At 50.0% G+C, this 22,895-nt stretch overlaps 1 protein-coding gene across 2 annotated transcripts in view; it reads right to left on the reverse strand.

Moving 5' to 3' along the window:
* FLNC (filamin C) overlaps positions 1 to 22,895 on the reverse strand; it is a 102,443-nt gene that overhangs the window by 67,867 nt on the left and 11,681 nt on the right. For both annotated transcript variants that reach the window (XM_061638007.1, XM_061638006.1), the window contains exons 2-4: positions 4,965 to 5,213; positions 628 to 725; positions 135 to 285 (exon numbers count right to left, since the gene is read on the reverse strand). In XM_061638007.1, coding sequence (XP_061493991.1) covers positions 135 to 285; positions 628 to 725; positions 4,965 to 5,213 — 498 coding nt within the window. The remainder of the gene's footprint in view (positions 1 to 134; positions 286 to 627; positions 726 to 4,964; positions 5,214 to 22,895) is intronic.

Below are 22,895 nucleotides of genomic sequence, written 5' to 3' on the forward strand. Positions count from 1 at the left end.
TTTTTTTCTAGTCAGTGGGCAAGCCTAGTCAGGGAGTGGGGAGAAAGAAGAAAGTGATTCCCCTTTACGTTCCTGCCCGCAACACACACACACAGATTCTGGCTCTCTTTGCTTCTTCTGCAAGGGCTACTTACCTGGGCCATAGGCCTTTGCCTTCTTGGGGTTCAGCTGCTTGGAGCGCAGGGGGGCTCCAGGCTTAAGCTTCGCTTTGGGGAACTGAGACAGGTAGGTCATGACCGAGTGCTCATCCACGTTGGGGTCCACAATCTCTTCAGGGGCAATCACCTGCGAGAAGGAGTGCGAGTTAATAGAATAGAAGCTCAGGAAGGAATAACACTACACACACACATACACACCAAAAAATTATTCTGGCATGCAAAAGCCATCTCTTTACCTGTTGTGTGACAGGCAGAAATTCAACAGGCAAAGCTTCCCCTCAGCATTAAGATGCTGGAAGGAAAACTTGACCTGTTGATTTTCTGCCTATAACAAAGGCACTGCCTGGACGGGGGGAAATCGATGGCTTTGGTCCAGACAGAGCAGTCAGCTCTTCCCACCTCTCCTTTGGAGCTTCCTTTTCCCAGCACTGGTACCTCTCTTCCAACCCAGATTTTACAAAAACGGTACCTGGGGCACACCCAGCCAGTCATCAGCCTGTTGCATCGCTTCCCGGGCATTCTCCACAGGCTGCTTGGGATCCCACGTCTCCCAGTCCGGACACAGGCCTATGAGAGGAAGAGAAGAAGACTGGGTCAGACAGGCAGCATAGGGCGAGCATCGGCCTTGGCGGCATCTTGGTGCATGCCAGGAGAGCTGGAGACAATAGGGGCCTTGTCACCATCCTTGGCACAGCCGCCCAATCCCATCCGAAAGGGACTGCATCCATTCCAGAGTTTGTCCCAAACAATCCTGACTACTGAAAAAAAACGGAGCTGGACTTCTGCAGCCCCTGGAAGGGATTGTAGCAGCGGCGGCAGCAAGCCCTCCCACAAGGGAGGGGAAAATAAGGCAAGGAACTGGATGGGACTCAGCCTGCAAGAATCCCCCTTTGGAGGGAGAGTAGCAAGGCTGGCACTACTGGAATGGACTCTGCTAATAAAGCTGTGCTATTTGGAGCATTCAAAAGCACTTCCCTCAGTAATCCTCATCACAACAAGAATAGCTGCTGTCTTGCAGTGCTCCGCAGGGGTCAATGTCAATGTTCCATGTTGCAAACTGGAGAGGCGGGCAGGGGGGAGGCTCTGAGGACACAGTGTCTTGCCCAAGGCCATCCACTGAGGGGGCTTCTGAAGGAGCGCATAAGTGATCCACGGCATTTTGCTGCCTGAGGCAAAGGACAAGATGGTGCTGCTTCCTGGTCCAAGCACAGAATCAAACCAGCCTGGCCGTTGACCCTTGCTTCAGCGCAGGCAGCCAGATCCCATCCTCTTCGACACCCGGGGGCAACAGGCTAGCTTAGGAGTCTCAGGGAAAATGGTCAGGCACTGCCACCCCAACACCTGACGCCTGACACAGCTGCCTCACTTCTCCTAATGGTAGGGCTGGCCCTGACCCACAGGCACAAGATGATTCCAGTTCCTAGATAAGGAGAAAACATGGAACTGGATCTAAGTCACTAGACCACTGCTCAGGCAGGGGGCGCAACCATTGATCTGGTTGCTCTAACCACTGGCCAGCTTTGCCTCCTATATGGCACAATGGCTCCTGTGCAGGCAGCAGAGTGAGAGGGGCCAGAGCGCAGTGGCAGAGCCCAGTCTTTGCAGGCTCCGAGTCTAGAGCTCAGTCCCTCCAGTCAAAAGGATCAGGTAGCACAGGGTCTGGAGAGCACATGGCCTTACAGCAGGGGTGGGGCACCGCAGGCCCAGGTGCAGAGCTTGGAAAAGTTACTTTTTTGAACTACAACTCCCATCAGACCCAGCCAGTATGGCCACCGGATTGGGCTGATGGGAGTTGTAGTTCAAAAACTTTTCCAAGCTCTGCTTGTGGCCCTCAAGGCCTCTCCATCTGGCCCCTGGGACTCTCCCCTGGCCACACCCCTTGCCGGCCTTGTTCTGCACCCTCCCCGAGTGCTGTCGCCTGGCTGGAATATGCCCTCAAACTGCGGCAAGAGCTTTTTGCTTGCCTGGACGGAGAGATGTTGCCGGGAAGGCACAGAGACGCCTCTGCCTTTTGCATGGCTGGACTGCAGCCTCCCATGCAAAGGGAAGAGCCACATCCACTGCTCCGCCCACTTTGTGCATCTGGCATGCAGCCCCTGGAAGATTGCCCATGAGGACATGCGGCCCTCAGGCTGCAAAGGTTCCTCATCCTGTCTTCAAGAGTTGCTGTCAGTCCGATGGTCTGAACCCGCATGAGGCAACTTTATCTGTTCAAAGGCTAAAACATTCTTTGCGTGTCCAAGGTCCTCCTGGGATCGTTCCCTGGCTTCTGCAGTTAATCAGGCCTTTTGCAGAGGTGCCTGACACCCTCAAGAACGACTGCCGTCCAGGGTACACAATGCTGGGCCAGATGGGCCAATGTTCCAAGCTGGGATAAGGCAGCTTCTGCTGGTGTCCGATGCAGCTGTCTCTGGAGTGGAGCACGGCCACTGGGTTAAACGGGAGCACTCCATCAGGGACTTATCAGGCAAGCACTCAAAAGGCAATTCTGTGCCTAAACATGAGTGCAGAGCTGCCAAAGACAGGCCGTGAAGGTTTTAGCGCTGGACGTGAACACATTTCAAAGAGCAAAGGCATGCAAGTATAGGGAATCCCCCAGAGCAGGACGGAAACTATGACAGGAACAAAGGCTTGGAGGGTGGGGTGGTCAGAACTAGAGGGAAGCTTTCGACATATAAGGACTCTTCATGGCTTCTGTTAAGGTAAACTCTGGAGCATGTCTTGGCCGGGCAGCCAAAGGAGGCAGCCCAGTTCTTAGTCTCTAAAGCCTTTTGTCTTGCCAGGATATGAGTGTGGAAGGGCTCTGTCTGATGCTCCGGGGTTGGAGGGAGCTAGCTCTGGAGAGTGGGGGCTTTAAAGGAGGGGGGCTCCCCATCCTACCCTCCCTCTGTGCTTACTTTGAATCTGGGCTCATCATGCCTTAATCCCCAAACCCACTTTTTTTAATGCCAGGGCCCAGCCCTAGAATTTATCAAACAAGACTAGGGGGCCTCTGCCATGTGTGGAGTACAGTTCCCTCAAGCATAAATACAACCAGGTCCTTCACAGACCTGAGATGAAGAGGAAAGTCGCTCTAGGAAGGGGGTGAGAGTTCCGACGAGCTGACCCTCTATTTGTAGGACGCAACAGTGCAATCTTATACACGTCTACTCCGAAATAAGTCCGCCTATGCCCATTGACCTGGGACCAAGCCATGTTGAACTCAGTGGGATTTAGGAACATAGGACGCTGACTCAGGCCATTGCCCCATCTAGCTTAGTTTTGTCTACACTGACTGGCAGTGTCTCTCCAGGGATTTCAGACAAGGATTATCTCCCAGCTTCACCTGGAGGTGTTGCTGGGGATTGAAGCTGGGACCTTCTGCATGAAAGCCAAATGCTCTGCTATTGACCTAGGGCCTTTCCCTTTCTTCTGAGTGGGCCGCCGGCTGTTCAAGTCCTGCCGTTTCTTTGAGGCACAGCCCACAGCACACAGGACGAGGAGGGTGGGAGGCGGGGTGAATGGCATATGCACAGCTACATGATTCAAGCCTCATAAAAAGCCATGGCAGGGATTGAGCATTGATGCTAAGCAGGGTTTGTCTACGGAGAAATTGCACACTAATTCCAAGGATACAAAACAAAGGGGAACATGTAGATCCCAGACATTCGGCAGGCCACAATCAACTCCAGCCACTGCTGCAAACTACAATGGGCAACCCACAAACAAGCTTCACCTCTCAACCAGGGTCCCCCACGGCCAAACCCATCCGTCTAGGCCTCTGGGTCTGCCCAAATTTGGCTCGATTTCCCTGCGCCAAGGGCAGATTCCCCATGGCTATAAATCTGACTGAGAAGTGTTTAGGCTGACGAGTCCTGGAAGAAGAGGCTAAACCAGTGAGCTCAGCAACTCTCCAAGCAAAAGGGGTGTTTACTGAGAAGAGAAAGGAGGGGAGGGAGCGGAAGGCAGCCTTCCCCGGCATGGAGCCCTCCAGATGTTTTGGACTACAGCTCCCATCAGGCCCAGCAAACGCCACCATAGGGGCCGACGGGAGCATGGCTGGGCCTGATAGGAGCTGCAGTCCAAAACGGCTGGAGGGCACCAGGCTGGCAAACGCTGCACAAAAAAAATGGAAATGGACTGCTTTCAAGTCGATCCCGACTTACGGCTACCCTATGAATAGGGTGTTCATGGTAAGCGGTATTCAGAGGGGGTTTACCATTGCCTCCCTCTGAGGCTAGTCCTCCCTAGCTGGCTAGGGCCTGCTCACCTTGCCACAGCTGCACAAGCCAGCCCCTTCCTTGTCCGCAACTGCCAGCTGGGGGGCAACTGGGCTCCTTGGGACTATGCAGCTTGCCCACTATACAAATAGTCCTACTGAGGCACTGCTGGAGTGAGGAGGCGCCATGGACACACCCCATGCCTGGGGTCGCAGGGAACCTCAGGCGTGGGGCTAAACACACAGCCCCACTGGGACCGGGACGCCTCTTCACCCATACAATGATGGAACAGGACTCATATGTCATGCTAATGTGGGGACTGCCTGAACGGACATGCGTGCTCTGGTCAATAAGGAAGGGCCGTAGTTCTGTGGCAGAGCACCCGGTTTGCATGCAGAAGGTGCCAAGTTCAATCCACTCAGGGCTGGGAGAGACAGCCCCGCCCCCCGGGTCTGAAACCCTAGAGAGCCGCTGCCTGTCAGTGTCGGCAACACTGAGCTAGATGGACCAAGGGTAGAAGGCAGCTTCCCCATCCCAATGCCTCCATTTGCACCCCCAGACAAGAGAGGGCCCCCCCCGCTTTCTGGCTCCCACCGAGTCCCCTCACCCGGAGCGCAGTTGTCCACCAGGGCGCCCAAGGCTTTGCCGTCTTGCCAGTCGCGGTTGAAGTTGGTGATGGGCAGCTGCGGGACCTTGTTCTGGATCCAGCCCAGTAGGCGCTGCTTGGGCGTCTGCTTCTTGGCGTCCTCTTCGTCCTCATCCTCCCACATGGGCATGGAGATGGAGTAGTGAAGGATCAGGGTCCATATCAAGCCAAGGATCAGCTTCAGGTTCCCGTCCACGATGGCCTTGCTGTCTGTCGGGAGGAAAGGCGGGGAGAAGGACAGGGTGAGGCTAGCGACGGGGCACTGAGGCAAGGAGCATCGCTTGCAAGGTGGAAGGGGCCCCCTCTCCTCCCGCATCCCCTGGCAGTGAGCAGGTCTCTTTCGAGGAGGCACCATCCTCCACCAGCAGCAGCTCCAAGAAGCTGGAGCCGCTTCCTGGTCTATCCCATTGTGCATCCCCTGGGAAGAGGAGCCCACCTCCCCTCCCTGGAGCCCTGAGGAGACTCCTCTTCTACCAGACCCTGGTGGCTGGTCTAGACTCTTCCGGAGACCAACAGAGCTCTGAGGAGAGATCCCCAAGGCCAGAAAGCCCGTCACCACAAAGGAGCCAATGACAGGCTGAAGAAGCCGGCACTGGCCCTGTGACTGGCCAGGAGGCAGCACTCAGGGGGTGGGGCTTCTAGCTAATGACTACCTAGCTCTGCTATAAAACTCAGCCAGTTGCTCCAGGACCTTCCTGAGACAACATGGATGTTCGGCCTGAGGTGCAGAAGCGCTGTCTAAGCCCAGATGAAACTTCTGGGTTATCTACTCAGTCCCACTCAGAATAGACCCACTGATAGTAATGCACCTAAGTAAGTCATACCTATTGCCGCCCTGGGCTCCTTCTGGGAGTAAGGGTGGGATATGAATTTAATAAATAAGTAAATAAATAATAACTTAAATGGCTCTACTCTGAGTAGGGCTAGCACTGAATCAGAGCTTGGAAAAGTTATTTTTTTGAACTATAACTCCCATCAGCCCAATCCAGTGGCCATGCTGGCTGGGACTGATGAGAGTTGTAGTTCAAAAAGGTAACTTTCCCAAGCTCTGCACTGAATACCGCCCTCTGACCTCTCCTTGCTTGGGCTATCACCCCTTCTTCGTGGTGGCCATCCCTACAGATTGCAACATGCCCCATATCTCATCATCTGATCAGGCAGCATTGTCCAACAGAGCCAGCTCACATAATTCCCTGCAGGCCAGTTCATACTTTGCATGTTCATCAATGGATGACTGCCATCTACATCAAGGGATGACTCATGCATAAGTTTCTGTACACACAATAGTTTTTCAGTGGAGGCAGTTCAAGGGTTGATGGCGTATGAGGATCTGACCAGTCTATTGCATTTTAGGACTCAGGTATAGCATGCAAGCTTTAAAGGTATGCAGAACCCTTCCTCAGGCTGTGTGTTCAGGGAAAAAATGTTAAAAGGAAGGAAACAACTATTCCTGGACATGGTCGTAATGTTAAGCCCAGCTGATGACTTCATTTTCTTATGAAGTGGGGACTTCAGGATTACTGCAATAATACTTTGTATTAGCGCTTCCCTGGAAACTGCAGTTGGTGCCAAATGCTGCAGAGTGAGACCCTGCTCAGAGTTCTGCACTGGTTGCCAATTTGCTACCAGGCTAGGTTCAAGGTGTTATTATTGGTATATAAAGCCCTTAAGAGCTTGAGATCAGTATGCTTGCAGGACCACCGTACCCTACATGTGCCCATTCCACCACTTCGATCTGTGGAACTGGTACTGTTACAGGTGCCACATAATACTCGTTTCGCAGTTGTAAAAAATCATTCTTTTTGTGTGGCAGCATCTACACTTTGGAACTCCTTGCCTATTGACATCAGGCAGGCGCCTTCCCTGTAGTCTTTTTGGCACTTGCTTAAAATATGTCCATTCAGGCAAGCCTACTCGGGCACATAGATGCTGATGTGTTTTAATCTCCTTTTAGCTTACTGCTGGTTTTAATTATCTTTTAAGTTTTTTAATTACTAGTTTTTAACTGTTTTTATTGGTAATAATGTTACTGGTAAACCTCTTAGAGGGTTGTTGCTTTACAACCGAGCGGCATATATATATTGCTAAATTAGTGGAGCCATAAATGCATTCCTCCCTGGCTCTTTCTTCAGGCGGGGATTGGGCCAGATGACCTTTGGGATCCCCTCCAGCTCTTATGTTCTTAAGCAAGCAAGGGTTGAAAACACATTTCGTGTGTGGGTTGCTATGCACTGTAGGAAGCAGATAGGTCAGAGGTTGAAGATGGGGAGATGTTGGAATGGGGGAAAAGAGATTACAGGGAAGTCCCTCTGCCCCCCCCCCATGTTCCGGGCTCTAGCTGCTTCCCGGCTGCCCTCGGAATCTCTGACACATTTTGAAGCCCGTCCTGGGAACAATGCAATACAGCCCTGACCCTTTCCCTCCCAGCTCAGTCTTTCCATAAACACTTGCTGAGCAACCCAATCACACTCAGGCTGGACTACAGAGGAGAAGACACCTATTTATTTCCACATCATTTCTTTCTCAGCTTAATTAGGAACATTGAGATGCTGTGACAAGATGCTAGGGAGGGACGGTGTTCATCACCATCAGGTGGTCCAGGGGCATCCATGCACAGCGCCTGGCCTCCTCCCCAGAGAATGGCCAGTTATGATCTAAGCATGCTTGGTTCAAGAGGGGGGCAAATGGGGGCAACCGCTGGACTCCGAGACCAAGAAGAGGAATCCTGCAGAAAAGGTCAGAGGAAGCTTAATGAAACCTCCAAATAAAGGCACTGCACGGCCTCCACCTTTGGTCTTGACTGCCACTGCCCTCAGTTAAAGGAGACAGATGCCAAGTTTGCACTGAAGCTCCAGAACCACCTGGCAGTCGCTCTATGGCTTGGCTGCAAGCATCATTTGAGCAGAGGTTTTCTGGGGTGTCCCTTGCAAGGGTAGGCAATGTGGTGCCCTCCAGATGTTGCAGGACTGCAACTCCCATTATTCCTTTTAGCCACACTGGCTGGGGCTGATGGGAGTTGCAATCCACAATACCTGCAGGGCACCACATTGCTGTGCCTTAAATCAAAAGTTTCCTGTTTGCAGGTTCAGCCTTTCTGTTTCTTTCTGTTGAGCAAGAGAATGATTGTTGAATATTTTCCCTTAATTGCCTTAATTATATATAAACCCACTTTTGTTTCAGATGTCACGTTCAGAAATGTTGCTGCCAGATTTCAAAGCCGCACAACATTTTGTTTCACTCCCAGTATCTTGTGTATGGAGCGCGTAGTTAAGCTGTGGATTTTGCTCCCACAGGAGTTACTGATGGCTTTAAAAAGGAGTGGAATGCATGGAGGATTAATTTATCCGTGGCTGGCATCCACGATGGCTATGTTCTCCCTCCATGGTCTTTGAGTAACACCCGTGGCTGGGAAACACGAACAGAGGGAGGGTTTGGCGCCCAGCTCCTGCTTGCAAGCTTTCCATAGGCATTTAGTCGGCCCTTGTGAGAACGGGATGGTGGCCTGGACGGGCTGGGGCTCCCCTTATGTTCTTGCGGGGGGTCCAATCCCGGAAGGCAGGTCAACAAAGGCAGAAGGGGCATGGACTGCCTTCAAGTCGATCCCGACTTATGGCTACCCTATGAATAGGGTAAGCGGTATTCAGAGGGGGTTTCCCATTGCCTCCCTCTGAGGCTAGTCCTCCCCAACTGGCCAGGGCCTGCTCAGCTTGCCACAGCTGCACAAGCCAGCCCCTGCCTTTATTTATTTTATTTATTACATTTATATATTGCCCCATAGCAGAAGCTCTCTGGGCGCTTTACAGCAACTAAAAACATTAAAAACAAATACACAAATTTTAAAAGACGCAAAAAAAATTAAAAACACAATTTAAAATTTTCAAAAACATTTTAAATACAACTGCCAGCTGGGGGGCAACTGGGCTCCTTGGGACTCTGCAGCTTGCCCACGGCTGCACAGGTGGCAGGGCATGTAACCCCTGAGCCACTCACTGTCGGGGTGATCTTTAGCTGGCCCTTGACACCCAGGAGACACAAGCAGGATTTGAACTCACAGCCTCTGGAGTGCCAGCCAGGCTCTCGTCCCCACTGTGCTGGAGCATATGAAGCCTTGCATTTGATCCTTGCAGTAAACCCTGAAGCAGGATGCAGCAGTCGTCAGCTCTAAGGACTGGCCTTCAAAATAATGCCCCTGAAACGAATTAGCATGTGCCAACCCCCCCCCAAGAAACCAGAATGTCTGCCTCTTTCCTCCCAAAAGGGAATGCAGGGAGGGGAAGACACACTCTCTCGCGCACACACACACACACCACACACACACCACACACACACCCCTTTGCCAAGGGAAAGGGAGGCGTGGAGCCGTTCAGAGCCATGCACATGGAAAAGACTACTGGATTGCGCCCAGGGAGGAAATGGGCTGCAGATGTTTGCAGCAGGCGGTGCTGGAGAAACAGGCTCCCCACAAGATCTCCGGCCTCTAGGGGTCTTGCAGGGTCTTGGCGCGAAGGAGTGAAGGGAGAGAAAGAGAAAGAAGGGGCACCAGTAGGAGGAGGCGATGACTGCGTGGTTCTCCACTCCTCTTGATCGGCAGTGACACCCCCCCTCCCCAAAGCAAACTTCAGCTGAAGGTTGCAAAGGAGGCCAGTGTCCTGGAGATGACCTACAGAGGTGGGGATGTGACTTCTAGGACTCTCCTTCTTTTATAAACATAAGAGTGGTCAGGCACCCAGTGGCCTATCACCTGGTTAGGAGCTGAGCCTTCTGTATCCAGCGTTTCATGCAATTCAGTTTATTCAATGTAAGGAGCTCTCCACTCTGCCAGAAAGCATCCCAAAGCAATTTGCAGGGACAACTACAAAAAGCCTCTCCAGACAACCATGTTATTGAGCACTCATCCTGGTTTGCTGCCGCAAGGCTTATGCAGAGGCTTTATTGAGCGTTTCTTCTGATTTGTTTAAGGGGCAGCTATATGGCAATAAGTATTTGTCCTGCATTCATCCTGATTTGCTTCTGTGGTGTTCACACGTCTTCCCATTATTCATTCATTTATTCATTCATCCCACACTTTTTAATGCATTTCCCTATCATTATCCAAAGCCCATTTTTTAAAAAGTGGATTTGTTGCACTAGGGCGTCAGAACACTTTGATCCACTATAATTGTGGAAACCTAAAGTTCCTGGGTGTGCTTGAATCCCTCCTGCAAAATACTGGCAATCTGGAGGTGCCCCAAACATACAATAAAAATCCATTACAACAAATATAGGGGCTGCAGGTCCAAACCAGCACTTTGAACTGGACTCGGAAATAAATGGTCAGCAACGCTGCAGGCAGGCCGGAACTGGAGTTATATGTTTAGACCTTCTGGTCCCACTCAGCAGTCTGGCCACTGGATTCTGCACTAGCTGCAGTTTCAGAGCACCCTTCAAAGGCAGCCCAATGCACAAAGCACTGCAGTGATCTTATACAGAAATTGCAAGAGCACAGACCATCACTAATGTGCTTTTATGGTGTCAAGAACATCTTGCAGAATACACCCACGTCACTAGTCTGGACTTGGGGCCCATAGTTAACGGCCTTTAAACTGGTGGTTTTGCATATGCACAGGAGGAGTTTTGTGTACTCTTCTGCTTCGGTGAGAGTACACAAAAGCAAAAGAGTACACAAAACTACTGTAGAGAGACAGTGTGGTGTAGTGGTTAGAGTGCTGGACTACGACCTGGGAGAACAGGATTCAAATCCCCGCACAGCCACGAAGCTCCCTGGGTGACCTTGGGCCAGTCACTGCCTCTCAGCCTCAGAGGAAGGCAATGGGAAACCGCCTCTGAATACCGCTTACCATGAAAACCCTATTCATAGGGTCGCCATAAGTCGGGATCAACTTGAAGGCAGTCCATTTCAATTTTTGTTTCTGTAGCACCCTGTCCTGCCCCCCTCCACAGGCAACAAGGAAGGATCTTGTTACTCCTGCATTTTGCTCCCCAGCAAAGCTTCTCTCTCCTCCTCCTCACACACACACACACATAGACTGGCCGGACAGCTGCAGTCCCTAGTCCTGAATCCAGACTTGTTCCAGCAGATTTTTGTTGTTGTTGGAGAAGGGGCATCTTAAGCACTGACTTGAAAGTGGGGGGGGAGGAAAAGAAACAGCTGCTAGTCCAGACACCCCCCACCTCCATCCTCCCACATACAATGATTGCTGCTGTTACCCACCCTTCACCATGAGGTCCCAGGGCAACTTGCAGAAATTTAAAATACAGTATTAAAAACCATTAAAACACATTACATTCACAGGAGTAGGGTGGGTCCTAAAACCATACTTCTCAGGTGCCGAAGGCCAGGCAGGAAAGGGGCCAGACGCGCCTCTATAGGAAGGAAATAGCACAACTTAGAGGCCGCCACAGAGAAGGCCCTCTCCCAGGCCACCATCCCCTGGACTTGTGAGGGTGGTGGAACTACCAAGAAGGCCTCCTCTGCTGATTTTAACACCTGAGAGGGTGTGTAGGGAAGGAGATGGTCTCTGGGCTTTAAAAGCTGAGGTGAGCACCTTGAATTGGACCCAGAAACGAACTGGCAACCAATGCAGCTGTACTGGAACAGGGGTTACATAAGTTCTAAAAGCAACCCCAACCAGTAATCTGGCCACTGCATTTTGGGCCAGCTGAAGTTTACGAGTCGTCTTCAAGGACAGCCCCATATAGAGCGCATTGCAGTCTGGAAGCTACCAGAGCATGGAGCATTGTGGCCAAGTCATCTCTGTCCAAAATGGGCGGAAGCTGGTGAACCAACTGGGGCTGGAAACGGGCATCCCTAGCCACTGAGGGGCCCTGAGCCTCCAGTGATGCTGTTGGATCCAGGAACACCCCAAAACTACGAATCTGCTCCTTCCAGAGGAGCGCAACCCCATCCAGAACAGGCCATCTCCTCATCTCCTGGACTCGAGAACTTTAGGATCAGCAGATGCAGGAGGGACATGGCGTGCCCTGGTGTTCATGGAGGGCGGTCTACTAGTGCAAATGGGGCATTGCCCCAACCAACCCCAGCCTGCCTCGGTAGGGAAGAGGAGAGGCCAACCTGCCAGTCATTGGCTCTGGCACCACTTCTTGCTTGGCCACCCTGCCTTTTGCCCTACCAGACCCACCAAGGTGAGGGTTTTGTGCAAAAGTGTCCTCTTTCTCCAGGTGGGGCATCAAGACCCTATGGAAGCCACGGGGCACCATTTGGAAGAGGGAGTCCAGGCAGCTCAGGGCGGCCAGTCACCCACTGCCAAAAACAGGACACACATTTGCATAACATCTGCATATGCTCGTTTGTAGATGTACACAAACACATTTACAAATGATTGCTATAATGTAAATAAAAATGCAATACATTGCACCATAGCAAGGGTGAAGAGTGCAAGCAAGGTGGCCTGTGGGCCAGCCTGCTCAGTCTGCGGTCCAGGCGCTAAGTGGGGATGGGTAACCTCAAGCCCCCCCAACACACACACACCCTGCTCTCCCTCCTTAGGGCTTTATTTCTTTAAAGCGGATTTTGGCTGGGCAGACCATCATATAGACGATGCCTTCAAATAGAAGTGTGTCCTCTGTAAAGTAGGACACCTACCACCCTAGGGGGCCTCAGATTCTGCAGCTCACCGAAACTGTATTTGTAGCCTCTGAATGCACTTTTAACTTTCTTATTTCTCTGCCCAAGAGGATCCAGAGACATGTACCATTTTAACGTGTGTCATATATAACACTTGCAGCTGTTTCATAGAATCATAGAACCATAGAGTTGGAAGGGGCCTGTAAGGCCATCGAGTCCAGCCCCTTGCTCAATGCTGGACTCCAGGTTAAAGCATCCCCAACAGGTGACTGTCCAGCTGCCTCTTGAATGCTTCCTGGGTTGGAGAGCCCACCACCTCCCTAGGTCATTGGTTCCATTGTCATATCGCTCTAACAGTTAGGAAGTTTTTTCTGATGTTCAGTCAAAATCAGTTTCCCTTCTCTCTCTCTCTCTCTCTCTCACACACACACACACACACACACCATCAGCTGTCCTGAGTGGCAGTTAAGCAGCTGTCATTTTCTACCCCAGAAGGGGCCGTATCATCACATTTGGAAAAGCAGCTCGTCGTCACACAGCGCATGCGTTTTCTAGAGCTGGACAGTTATTGTCCAACTGCCAAGGCCGGCCCGACATATTTCGCTGCCTGAAGTGAAGAACAAGATGGCACCCTCCTCTATTCCACGTGCAAAACTCTGCCAGACTGTAAGCTGCATCGGACCTCCCCATTCTCTAGCTTGGAGGCACGCAGCAGGTTGGGTAGCACACAAAGGTCTCTCCTCCAACACCTCTCCCCAACCCCACATTCTCTAATGGTTCAAGGTTGTAGTCTTGGTATAGAAAGCGCTATGCATCTTGGAACCAGGATACCTGCAAGACCGTCTTACCCCTTATATACCCAGTCGATCACTGCGCTCTGCAAGTGAGGGCCTCCTGCAGATACCATCTTATCAGGTGGTCCGTTCGGCACAACATAGGAAACAGACCTTTAGAACCGACCCTTTGGAATCCCCTCCCCTAAAATATTAGACAGGTGCCATCTCTGCTATCTTTTCAGCACCTTTTGAAGACCTTCCTCTTTCAACAAGCCTTTTGAGTAGAGACCTTATCCCAGTCTGCGTCTCTGTTGGAATTGCTTTTTAAGATGTTTTTAAACCTTTTTTTTAAAAGCAATATGTTTTTAATCTTTTGTTTAAGATTCTTGAAAGCTTTTAAAATAATGCTTTTAAAGATGTTTTGTTTTAATGTATTTTAAAGTCTGTTTTTATGATGTCTTAAAGTGTTTTTAGTGCCTTTGTTTGCCGCCCTGGGCTCCTGCTGGGAGGAAGGGCGGGATATAAATCAAATAATAAATAAAATAAATAAATAATTGTAAGGCCAACCGCACCAACAGCATTAGAGCAGGCCCTGGAAAGAAAAGGTGGACCGGGGAGTGGGGGCAGCTTCCAGACTTGCTATTTTTGGGCAGGATTCAATCACATACCAGCATATGCATGTTGCTCATTCATAGCGGATTGGGAGGCCCTGTGCAACAAACCCATTTCTCCAAAGGATCTGACTTTTTGGGGATAAGGAAAGCAATGGGAAAATGCTCTGGAAAGCATGGCATGCCACTTGCTTTCACTCAGCGCCTTCTAACTTCCCCGGAAACAAATCAGAAAGGAGGCTTAATCAATAGCTAATCTCCCCGCGAACCAGTCAGGATGACAGCTCAACAAACAGGTCATTTCGAAGCGGCTCAGGAGAGGAAGCAGGGGTTGTGGAAGACAGTACAAGCGAGGAGGAGCCGCCCCGCACTCCTGACATGCCCAAACTGGGCGCAAGCAGCAACTCCTGGATGATGCCATGGGGAGTTTCTCAGCACACCAAACATCTGCTCACAGCTGGACTGCCCCCTTCCCCAGCTCCCCCCCCAGACGCATTGTTGCATTTCTGACAGCTTATTTCATTGTTTGTGTATTACCCGCTTGGCAGGCCGCACATCACAGGCACTGGGGATTTGGTTGCAGGGTGACAGGGAGGTGGTTCTCAATGCACTTTTTCTTACCCCTTAAGCAAAGCTGGGGGATCTCGCTGTCCAGGAGCATGCAGGTGCCTTGCAAAGAGCACTCCCCCCTCCCTCCACTCTCTCTCTCTCTCTCTGTCTCCAAAAGCCTCCTCTCCCTTCAGCTGGGGATCTGGGCTCCCAGGCCTGCAACGGAAGGGGGTTTCAGAAGAGCCTTTTCTGATACATGCGTATGGGGGGGGGGTGGAGACTGCCCTGTACAAACCTAAAGAAGTATAGCACAGTGGGGAGGAGAGCCTGGCTACCCTAGGGTGTTCATGGTAAGTGATATTCAGAGGGGGATTACCATTGCCTCCCTCTGAGACTAGTCCTCCCCAGCTGGCTAGGGCCTGCTCGGCTTGCCACAGATGCACAAGCCAGCCCCTTCGTTGTCCGCAACTGCCAGCTGGGGGCAACTGGGCTCCTTGGGACTCTGCAGCTTGCCCACGGCTGCACAGGTGGCAGGGCACGTAACCCCTGAGCCACTCACTGTGGGGGTGATCTTTAGCTGGCCCTTGACACCCAGGAGACACGAGTGGGGATTTGAACTCATAGACTCTGGACTCCCAGCCAGGCTGTCCTCCCCACTGTGCACACAACACATTTAAGGCACACAGCTTCCCCCAAAGAATCCTGGGAACTGTACATTTGTTAAGGGTGCTAGGAATTGTATCTTTATGAGCGGGTAAACTACAGTTCCCAGTGTTCTTTGAAGGAAGACATGTGCTTTAAATGGGCTTTGGGTGGATGTGTCCACTCAGCCGAACCTACCTTGCAGGGTTATTGCGAAGACCAAATGGGAGGGGGACCATGCACAGCACACACTGAGGGGAGGATGGGATATAAAGTAGAGATGAACATGGTTTGAAGCCGCTAAGACCATGGATCTGAAATTAGGGTTTATCCAGACCCGCAGGCAGCAAAAAAGTGAAACGCAGAGCAAGTGAGAAATTTGGCTTCCTGACCTCTGCTGCTGATCTGCACGCATGCACACACACACAAGACACACACACCACTCCCCTGCCCACCTCATAGCTGAGGGCTGAGGTCAACCAGCTGCAACTGTGAAAGAAAACTGAGCTATCCTTCGCTGCCTCTGGAGAGATGAGCTCAGCTGCAACGTGTGTGTCTGTGTGAGTTGCAGACACAGGCAACGGGCACAGAAGTTTCCCTACCCCCACTTGCAAAAAAAGTGGAATATAAAATCACATCTGGCCACAAGATCTGACACATCTGTCTCCCCCTCCCCCTTCACACATACACTTGGCGCAAGGGGACTCCCAAGCCACTTGGAAATGTGTGAAGGTCCCCTTAGCGGGTTGATAGATAAATAACTGCTGGGGGAGAGGAGGAAGGGGAGGGGGAAGCTGTTCCCATGGCAACAGAGCAGGGATGCAGAGCATCATGTTAATGGGGCCCATGACGTACGGTGACAAAGCATCTGAAACATGAGAGCTGTGCTCTCTCTGCTGCATTAATCAAACCTTCTCCAGTTTGCACTCCATCCAAGCACGCTGCGGATTATTTCTCCTGCACATGCAAGGTTATATGGGACCCCATGTAAGATGTTTTGCTATTTTAATATAGATTTCCTTACCCATCCACATTCGCCACGAAATTTTGCACTAGGTGACAAATTCCAGCTTGCTTTCTTACCAAACTTGTTCAGAGTGACCTTTCGCCTACCTCCAACACCCAGCAGGGCATCCAGAGGACACCTCCCTTGCCACAGCTCAGCTAACAGTCTGACTGAATTCTTTTATTTTCCTGTGTATTACTTAGCCAAGCTCTTGATGTGGTGCACAACACAACAGAGCTTGGAAAAGTTACTTTTTTTGAACTACAACTCCCATCAGCCCAATCCAGGGGCCATGCCGGCTGGGGCTGATGGGAGTTGTAGTTTTAAAAAGTAACTTTTCCAAGCTCTGCAACACAATCCGTATGTGAGGAGTAAGGCAGCAGCAGCAGGCAATGAAACTGCAGCGTGACAAATCCAAGGCGCAATCAAAATGATTAAAAATCCCAGCTAAGACTAAGGCCTTGTTTTCAATGTGCCGCCATGCAAAATAATTCCCTGCACTTAGAAAGTTAGCATGCCAGGGAGAAATGTAGGATGGAACCCTTTCCCCAGACATTACAGGCACTCCTAAATATACAGTCATCTCAGGCGATGACACTGAGGGGGGTTAATTCCTCTCAACTTTAGAAATGGGGGGGCAATGTTGTTAGAATCAGATTCTGCACCTTTTCTCAAGTTGATGGGCTGGAGAAAGAATGACGCATCACATGATCTGGATTCTGTGACTCCCAGCAATTGGTGTTCAGAGATATACAGCCCATTTGCTACCAGGCAAAGTTCAAGGTTCTAGTTTTGGTGTACAAAGCCCTATACAGCTCAGGACCAGGATACCTGAAAGACCGTCTTACCCCTTATATACTCAGTCCAGCACTGCACTCTGCAGGTGAGGGCCTCCTGCAGATACCATCTTATCAGGAAGTTCGTTCTGCACAACATAGGAAACGGACCTTTAGTGTGGCAGCACCTACCCTGTGGAATTCCCTCCCCTTCAATATTAGACAGGCGCCATCTCTGCTATCTTTTCGGTGCCTTTTGAAGACTTTTCTTTTTCAACAAGCCTTTTAAGTTGAGATCTAACCCAGTCTGTGTCTGTGTCAGAATTGCTTAATATGTTTTTAATAATGTTTTAACCCTTTTTTTAAAAAGTTTTTAAAATGTTTTTAACGCTTTGTCTTGATGTATTTTAAGATTTGTTTTTATGATGTTTTAAAGTGGTTTAAGTGCCTTGTTTGCCGCCCTGGGCTCCTGCTGGAAGGAAGGGCGGGATACAAATTAATTAATTAATTAATTAATTAATTATAATAATAATAATAATAATAATAATAATAATAATAATAATATACGGCCTCCAACAGTGGAGGCAGAACACAGCCATTCTTGCTAGTAGCCACTGATAGCCTTATCAGAATTCGCCTAATCCAAGTTGCTGCCGGCCATCACCACATCTAGCGGGAGCTAATTCCATAATGTAACCATGCGGTGCTGTGTGCAGAAGTGCTTCCTTTTGAATCTTGCAGATGGACTGACTCACGGAGGGAAGGGCCCAATGACAGCATCTCATCCAAGTGGCACCCCAAATGGGGAACAGGCACTGACTGCCATCCTCGTTAGGCCATGCCCCACCTACTAGGCTCCACTTCATTTTACCTCCCAAGTGTTGCTTCTTGCTTCTCAGGCTCAAAAGACCCAGCAAGCCTCTCTGTGGCTCCTCTGAAGAGCAGCCAAATGCCTTGGGCCAGCTGTGCCCACATATGCTGCAAGTTGCTATTCAGGTTTCAAGCATCTCAAGTGCTCTTCAACATTTTTATTAATGGATGAGGAGGTGCAGGGAATGCTTATCAGATTTGCAGATGATACAAAATTGGGAGGGATAGCTAATACCTTGGAAGACAGAAACGAAATTCAAAGGGATGTTGATAGGCTGGAGGACTGGGCCAAAAACAGGATAAAATTTAACAGGGATAAGTGCAAAGTTCTACACCTAGGAAAAAGAAACCAAATGCACAGTTATAAGATGGGGGATACTTGGCTCAGCAATACTGCATGCAAGAAGGATCTTAGGGTTATTGTTGATCACAAGCTGAATATGAGCAAACAGTGTGATGTGGCTGCAAAAAAGGCAAACGCTATTTTAGGCTGCATTAACAGAAGTGTAGTTTCCAAATCACGTGAAGTATTAGTTCCCATATTCATCACTGGTTAGGCCTCATCTTCAGTACTGTGTCCAGTTCTGGATACCGCACTTTAAGAAGGATTCAGGCAAACTGGAACAGGTTCAGAGGAGGGCAACAAGGATGATCAGAGGTCTGGAAACAAAGCCCTATGAAAAGAGACTGAAAGAACTGGGCATGTTTAGCCTGGAGAAGAGAAGACTGAGGGGAGATATGATAGCACTCTTCAAGTACTTGAAAGGTTCCTACCCAGAGGAGGGCCAAGATCTCTCCTCGATCGTCCCAGAGTGCAGGACACGGAATAATGAGCTCAAGTTACCGGACGCCAGATTTTGACTGAACCTCAGGAAAAACTTCCTAACTGTTAGAGTATGACAGTGGAACCAATAACCTAGGGTGGTGGTGGGCTCTCCAACACTGGAGGCCTTCAAGAAGCAGCTGGAGACCCACCTGTCAGGGATGCTTTAAAATCCTGGATTCCTGCACTGAGCAGGGGGTTGGACTCGATGGCCTTATAGGCCCCTTCCAACTCTGTGATTCTGTGATGTCCAGGCCTATGATCAGCTTCCAGTGCCTGCTCCACTCTGGATTTGGGAAGGCAAAGGGCCCAGAATGGCCATCAGCTGCTCCCAGCAGCTGCTTCTGGAAGCGGAGACCATGCTTGCCCAGCCTGAAGACAGTAGGATTAATCGAGGAATGTCTGCCTCCCCTTCCCACACTCCCCCACCCCAGCCACCTCTCACAGGCCCAGCAGCTGCCCAGCCCAGCCGAAGGGCAGAAGAGCCAAACCCCAGACTCTACCATTCCAGGACCGAACATAGCTCAGGCGCACAGGAGCGCATTCCTTGCATGTGTTGGACCTTGCCAGGATTCATTTGTGGCAGGGTGAAAAAGAGCCAAAATTGCAGGCCTTCTATTCCACACACCCTCCAGGAGCCTTCACATGGTTGAACACACACCATTATGCACCAGCCCATATCATCCAGCTTCCATCAGGCACTGGGTAGAGGATTCCTTTGTGCAAGTAAAGGTCACACGGAACTCAGCAGGAATTACTTTCAAGTCGATGTGCAAATAACTGGGCTGCTTAGGAACATCAGAAGAGCCCTGAGGAAGTTGCATCGGGCCAAAAGTGCCCCACGTAGTTCAGCACCTTCTGTTCTCACAGTGACCAACTAGGTTTTTTATTTTTTTCTTATTTTTCTTTAACAGATGGTTCAGTTGGCCTCCACCAGGGACCAAACCTCAAGTGTGGCAGGCGCTGCCCTGTGGAACTCCCTGCCAATAAAGTGTACAACCAAGGGGTTTTGAGCATGGTTAACTGCAGACCGATTCAGGGCCCGCAACGATAATGCTCAGCTTCAGTAAAAGGGGCATGCAAGTGATCTACCTCTCAGGATTGCCAGATGAACAATTAAGGAAGCATGATTATTTGTTCTTCTTGCACGCATTTAGTATAGACTGCAAAATCCAAGCCATAATTTATGAAGGGTGCTCACAGAAGAAGCATCACTTGAGGGGCGGGGCCGTGAGAACTGCGCTGCCCCATGATTTGTTTCAAGAACTCTATTTCTCCAGCATCTAGCACAAAGGGAGATGGGTCTGCCACTTTGCAGCTGAAAGTGGGCATGCACAACACTGATTGGCTAGCCCCCGTGATATCATTACTCTCCCTAACTCCAGATCTGCATTGCTCTCTTTTCTTTTCTTTTCTTCTAAACCAATATCAAATAAGGTGAATGGACCTTAGCAGGCAGCCTAAACTTTCTTCCCCAACCCCCTCGCTAAGATTATTTTTGTTCCCCTTCCCACACTGGCCCAAGCCTCTACTGTCCTCGGTGGAACTCCTATGTTCTGTCTCTCAACATCTGATACAAGCGCTCCCAGGTCCCAAAATAGAAGTCCTGCCTTTTTTGTAAGAATATCAGAGGGTTGGTTCCTGTTCTTGTCAGGCGCTCAGAACCGCTCACAAATACAGTTGCCAACCAGCTGATTCTGTCCTCTCCCCCACATCACTTGGTTCTCGGCTTCTGACTGGTTGCCAAAGAGGTTGATAAAACTGGGGAGCAAGTTTTTCCCTCTTTTCCTTTGTTTGTCTGCTTTGCTCATGGGCACGTCTCATGACAGCTTCTATGTGCACTTCCTGTGGAAGGCTCCACTCCTTCGGATCTTGCACATGCCTCAAGATTTGAGATATGCACTATGCTACCAAACTACTGCATGAAGTCACAGGCGCTAGCCAACTGGTACTTGGAAAATGGGCTAATGGGAGTTGTAGTCCAAAAAATTTGAAGGGCACCAGGTTGATGAAGGCTGGTATAGACCCAAGTTTTCAAGTTACACACAATTCTTCATTCAGAAAAAATTTAAGTAGCTGAATTCTTAGGCTATAATGAGCAGAATAATGATTATCCATGAAAAGGGTCTGAAAGTGAATAAAATATGTCTGTATTGGTCTGTATGTCTTAATTCTTCACCTTCTAGTTCACTTTAAAGCTAAGGCACCAGTTTCTCCTTCTTCCTTAATGAAGAGCTCTGTGTAGCTCAGAAGCCTGCAAGCTATGGTACTGGGTTTGGAGATGCAATGCAATCCATATCAGGTCAGTTCTGGGCCTAGATTCTTTTCCACTCACAAACATTGAAAGCGGACCATAAGGTTTCTGTTACTCTTGTGGACCCCAGGTTAAATGTGTGTGCATGTGTGTGTAGAGGTTTACTATACTCAGAGCTTGGAAGTAACTAGTTACAAAAAATGAATTGCTTGTAATTCATTACTTTTTTGAGGAATGAATGGGTAATTCTTGTACATTTTGATTGTAATAGGAGTAATTTTGTTACTTTTGAGGAGTAATTGTAATGTTTCCAGCATTACCTTTGGGCATTACTTGGGGGGGGGGAAAGCTGGGGAAGTCTTCTGCTCCTCTGATTTGTGGATGAAAATCATGTGCCTCAAACTGGGCTTCTGTGCAGCGTCGCTCTTCCCTCATGCTCTGTGGGTGGGTAGGAGGCGACGAGGGAGGAGGTGGGGAGTGAGACAGGGGTGGGGTGGAGAAAACAATTGTTTAAAAAAATGGATGGTGGCGGTTAAGAATGGAGTGGAGAGAAAAAGGAGCCGGAGGGCAAGATCATGGATGAAGGAGGAGAAGGAGGCAGCAGTGGAATGGAGATGAAGAACTGTGGAGGTGAGAGACAATGATGTGTGTATGTTTGTGTGTCTTAATACTGTCTGCACTTGGCACACGGAGCAGCCTCTGCTGCTCTCCCTTGCTACTTTGCTGCATTTGCAGTGTTTTAACTTTTTTGCATCTCAGGGAAAATGTTTGCTTGGATGGGTGTCCCTTAGTTGGTGGCAGGGCAGGGCCGGGGAGGTGGTTAAGTGAGAGAGATTATGCTGGCTGGCTGGGGGGGGGTTGCACTTGGTTTGACGTGGAAAGATCTGAGCTGTGGCCTCTGCTTCCCTCCCCACCTCCCTTACCAGCAGAGAGACCACCATTGCTATCTTATGGATAAAAATAATTATTCTACTGCCTCTGTATGTTTGTGTTTATATTTAATGTTGTTTTAGGCTACTTAGGTGTGCAGCAGCCAAGGCCAGCACCTTGTAGATGTAGACTCTCTAGTTTTGTTTTAAGTAACTTAAGTGTACTTGTAGTGATGACTTTTGAGTAACAGTCAAGTAATCAATTCCTTTCAGAACAATTGTAATTGTAATGGTAATTTATTCCTTTTGAAAAGTATTCTTCCAAGTTCTGATACAACTATCTCCCTAAGGCCCACACTGCCAGTTCCTTCTCTACACCTACCCACACTACCATTCCGCTGAGACAAAGAAGGATGGCGCTCCTATTGACAGCTGAGGGCAAGAAGTGGCTGGTGGGAGATTCCTCGGATTCCAGGTCCCCGTCAAGAGGCACCTTCTCATCCATTTCAGATCTGGGGTTTGTGGAAATGCCAGCCCTGCCCCACCCACAGCCAGCTGCATGGCTAGAGGGCTTCAGTGCAATCCCAAGCCTCAGAGATACCCTGCCCCCCCCCAAATCCAGGGACACTCCCAGCAAAAAGAGCCCACAAGGGAAAACTGAGCAGCTAGCTTTCCAGCATCCAAGTCTGGTTTGGACTTGGCAGTTTCAGAGTGGGGGTGAGGGATTTATGGTGTGCATACTTGAATGGATGCCCCTCTATAACTTTTTCTTTCTTGGTCTTAGAGTCCCAACGATGGAGCCAGCCTGCTCAGGGAAAGCCTGTGGCTCAGTGGAAGAGCATCTGCTTTGCATGCAGAAGGTCCCAGGTTCAGTCTCTGGCATCTCCAAGAGAACCTTGCCTGAAATCCTGGTAGCTGCTGCCAGTCAGTGTAGAGAATACGGAGCTAGATGGACCAGTGGTATAAACCAGCTTCCCATGTTCCAAAATAATGAGGCCAGGAACCTTCTAGAGCAACCTTCCCCAGGGCTGGCGCCAGAGGGCGGCCAGGTTGGGCACTGGCCGAGGGCCCCTGAAGGGCCCCTCCTTAGGGTGGAAGGGTAGAGGTTCTGTTCCATGATCTCAGTCAACT

The sequence above is a fragment of the Rhineura floridana genome, chromosome 8 (assembly GCF_030035675.1).
Source record: "Rhineura floridana isolate rRhiFlo1 chromosome 8, rRhiFlo1.hap2, whole genome shotgun sequence".
In the NCBI taxonomy this organism is placed as follows: domain Eukaryota; kingdom Metazoa; phylum Chordata; class Lepidosauria; order Squamata; family Rhineuridae; genus Rhineura; species Rhineura floridana.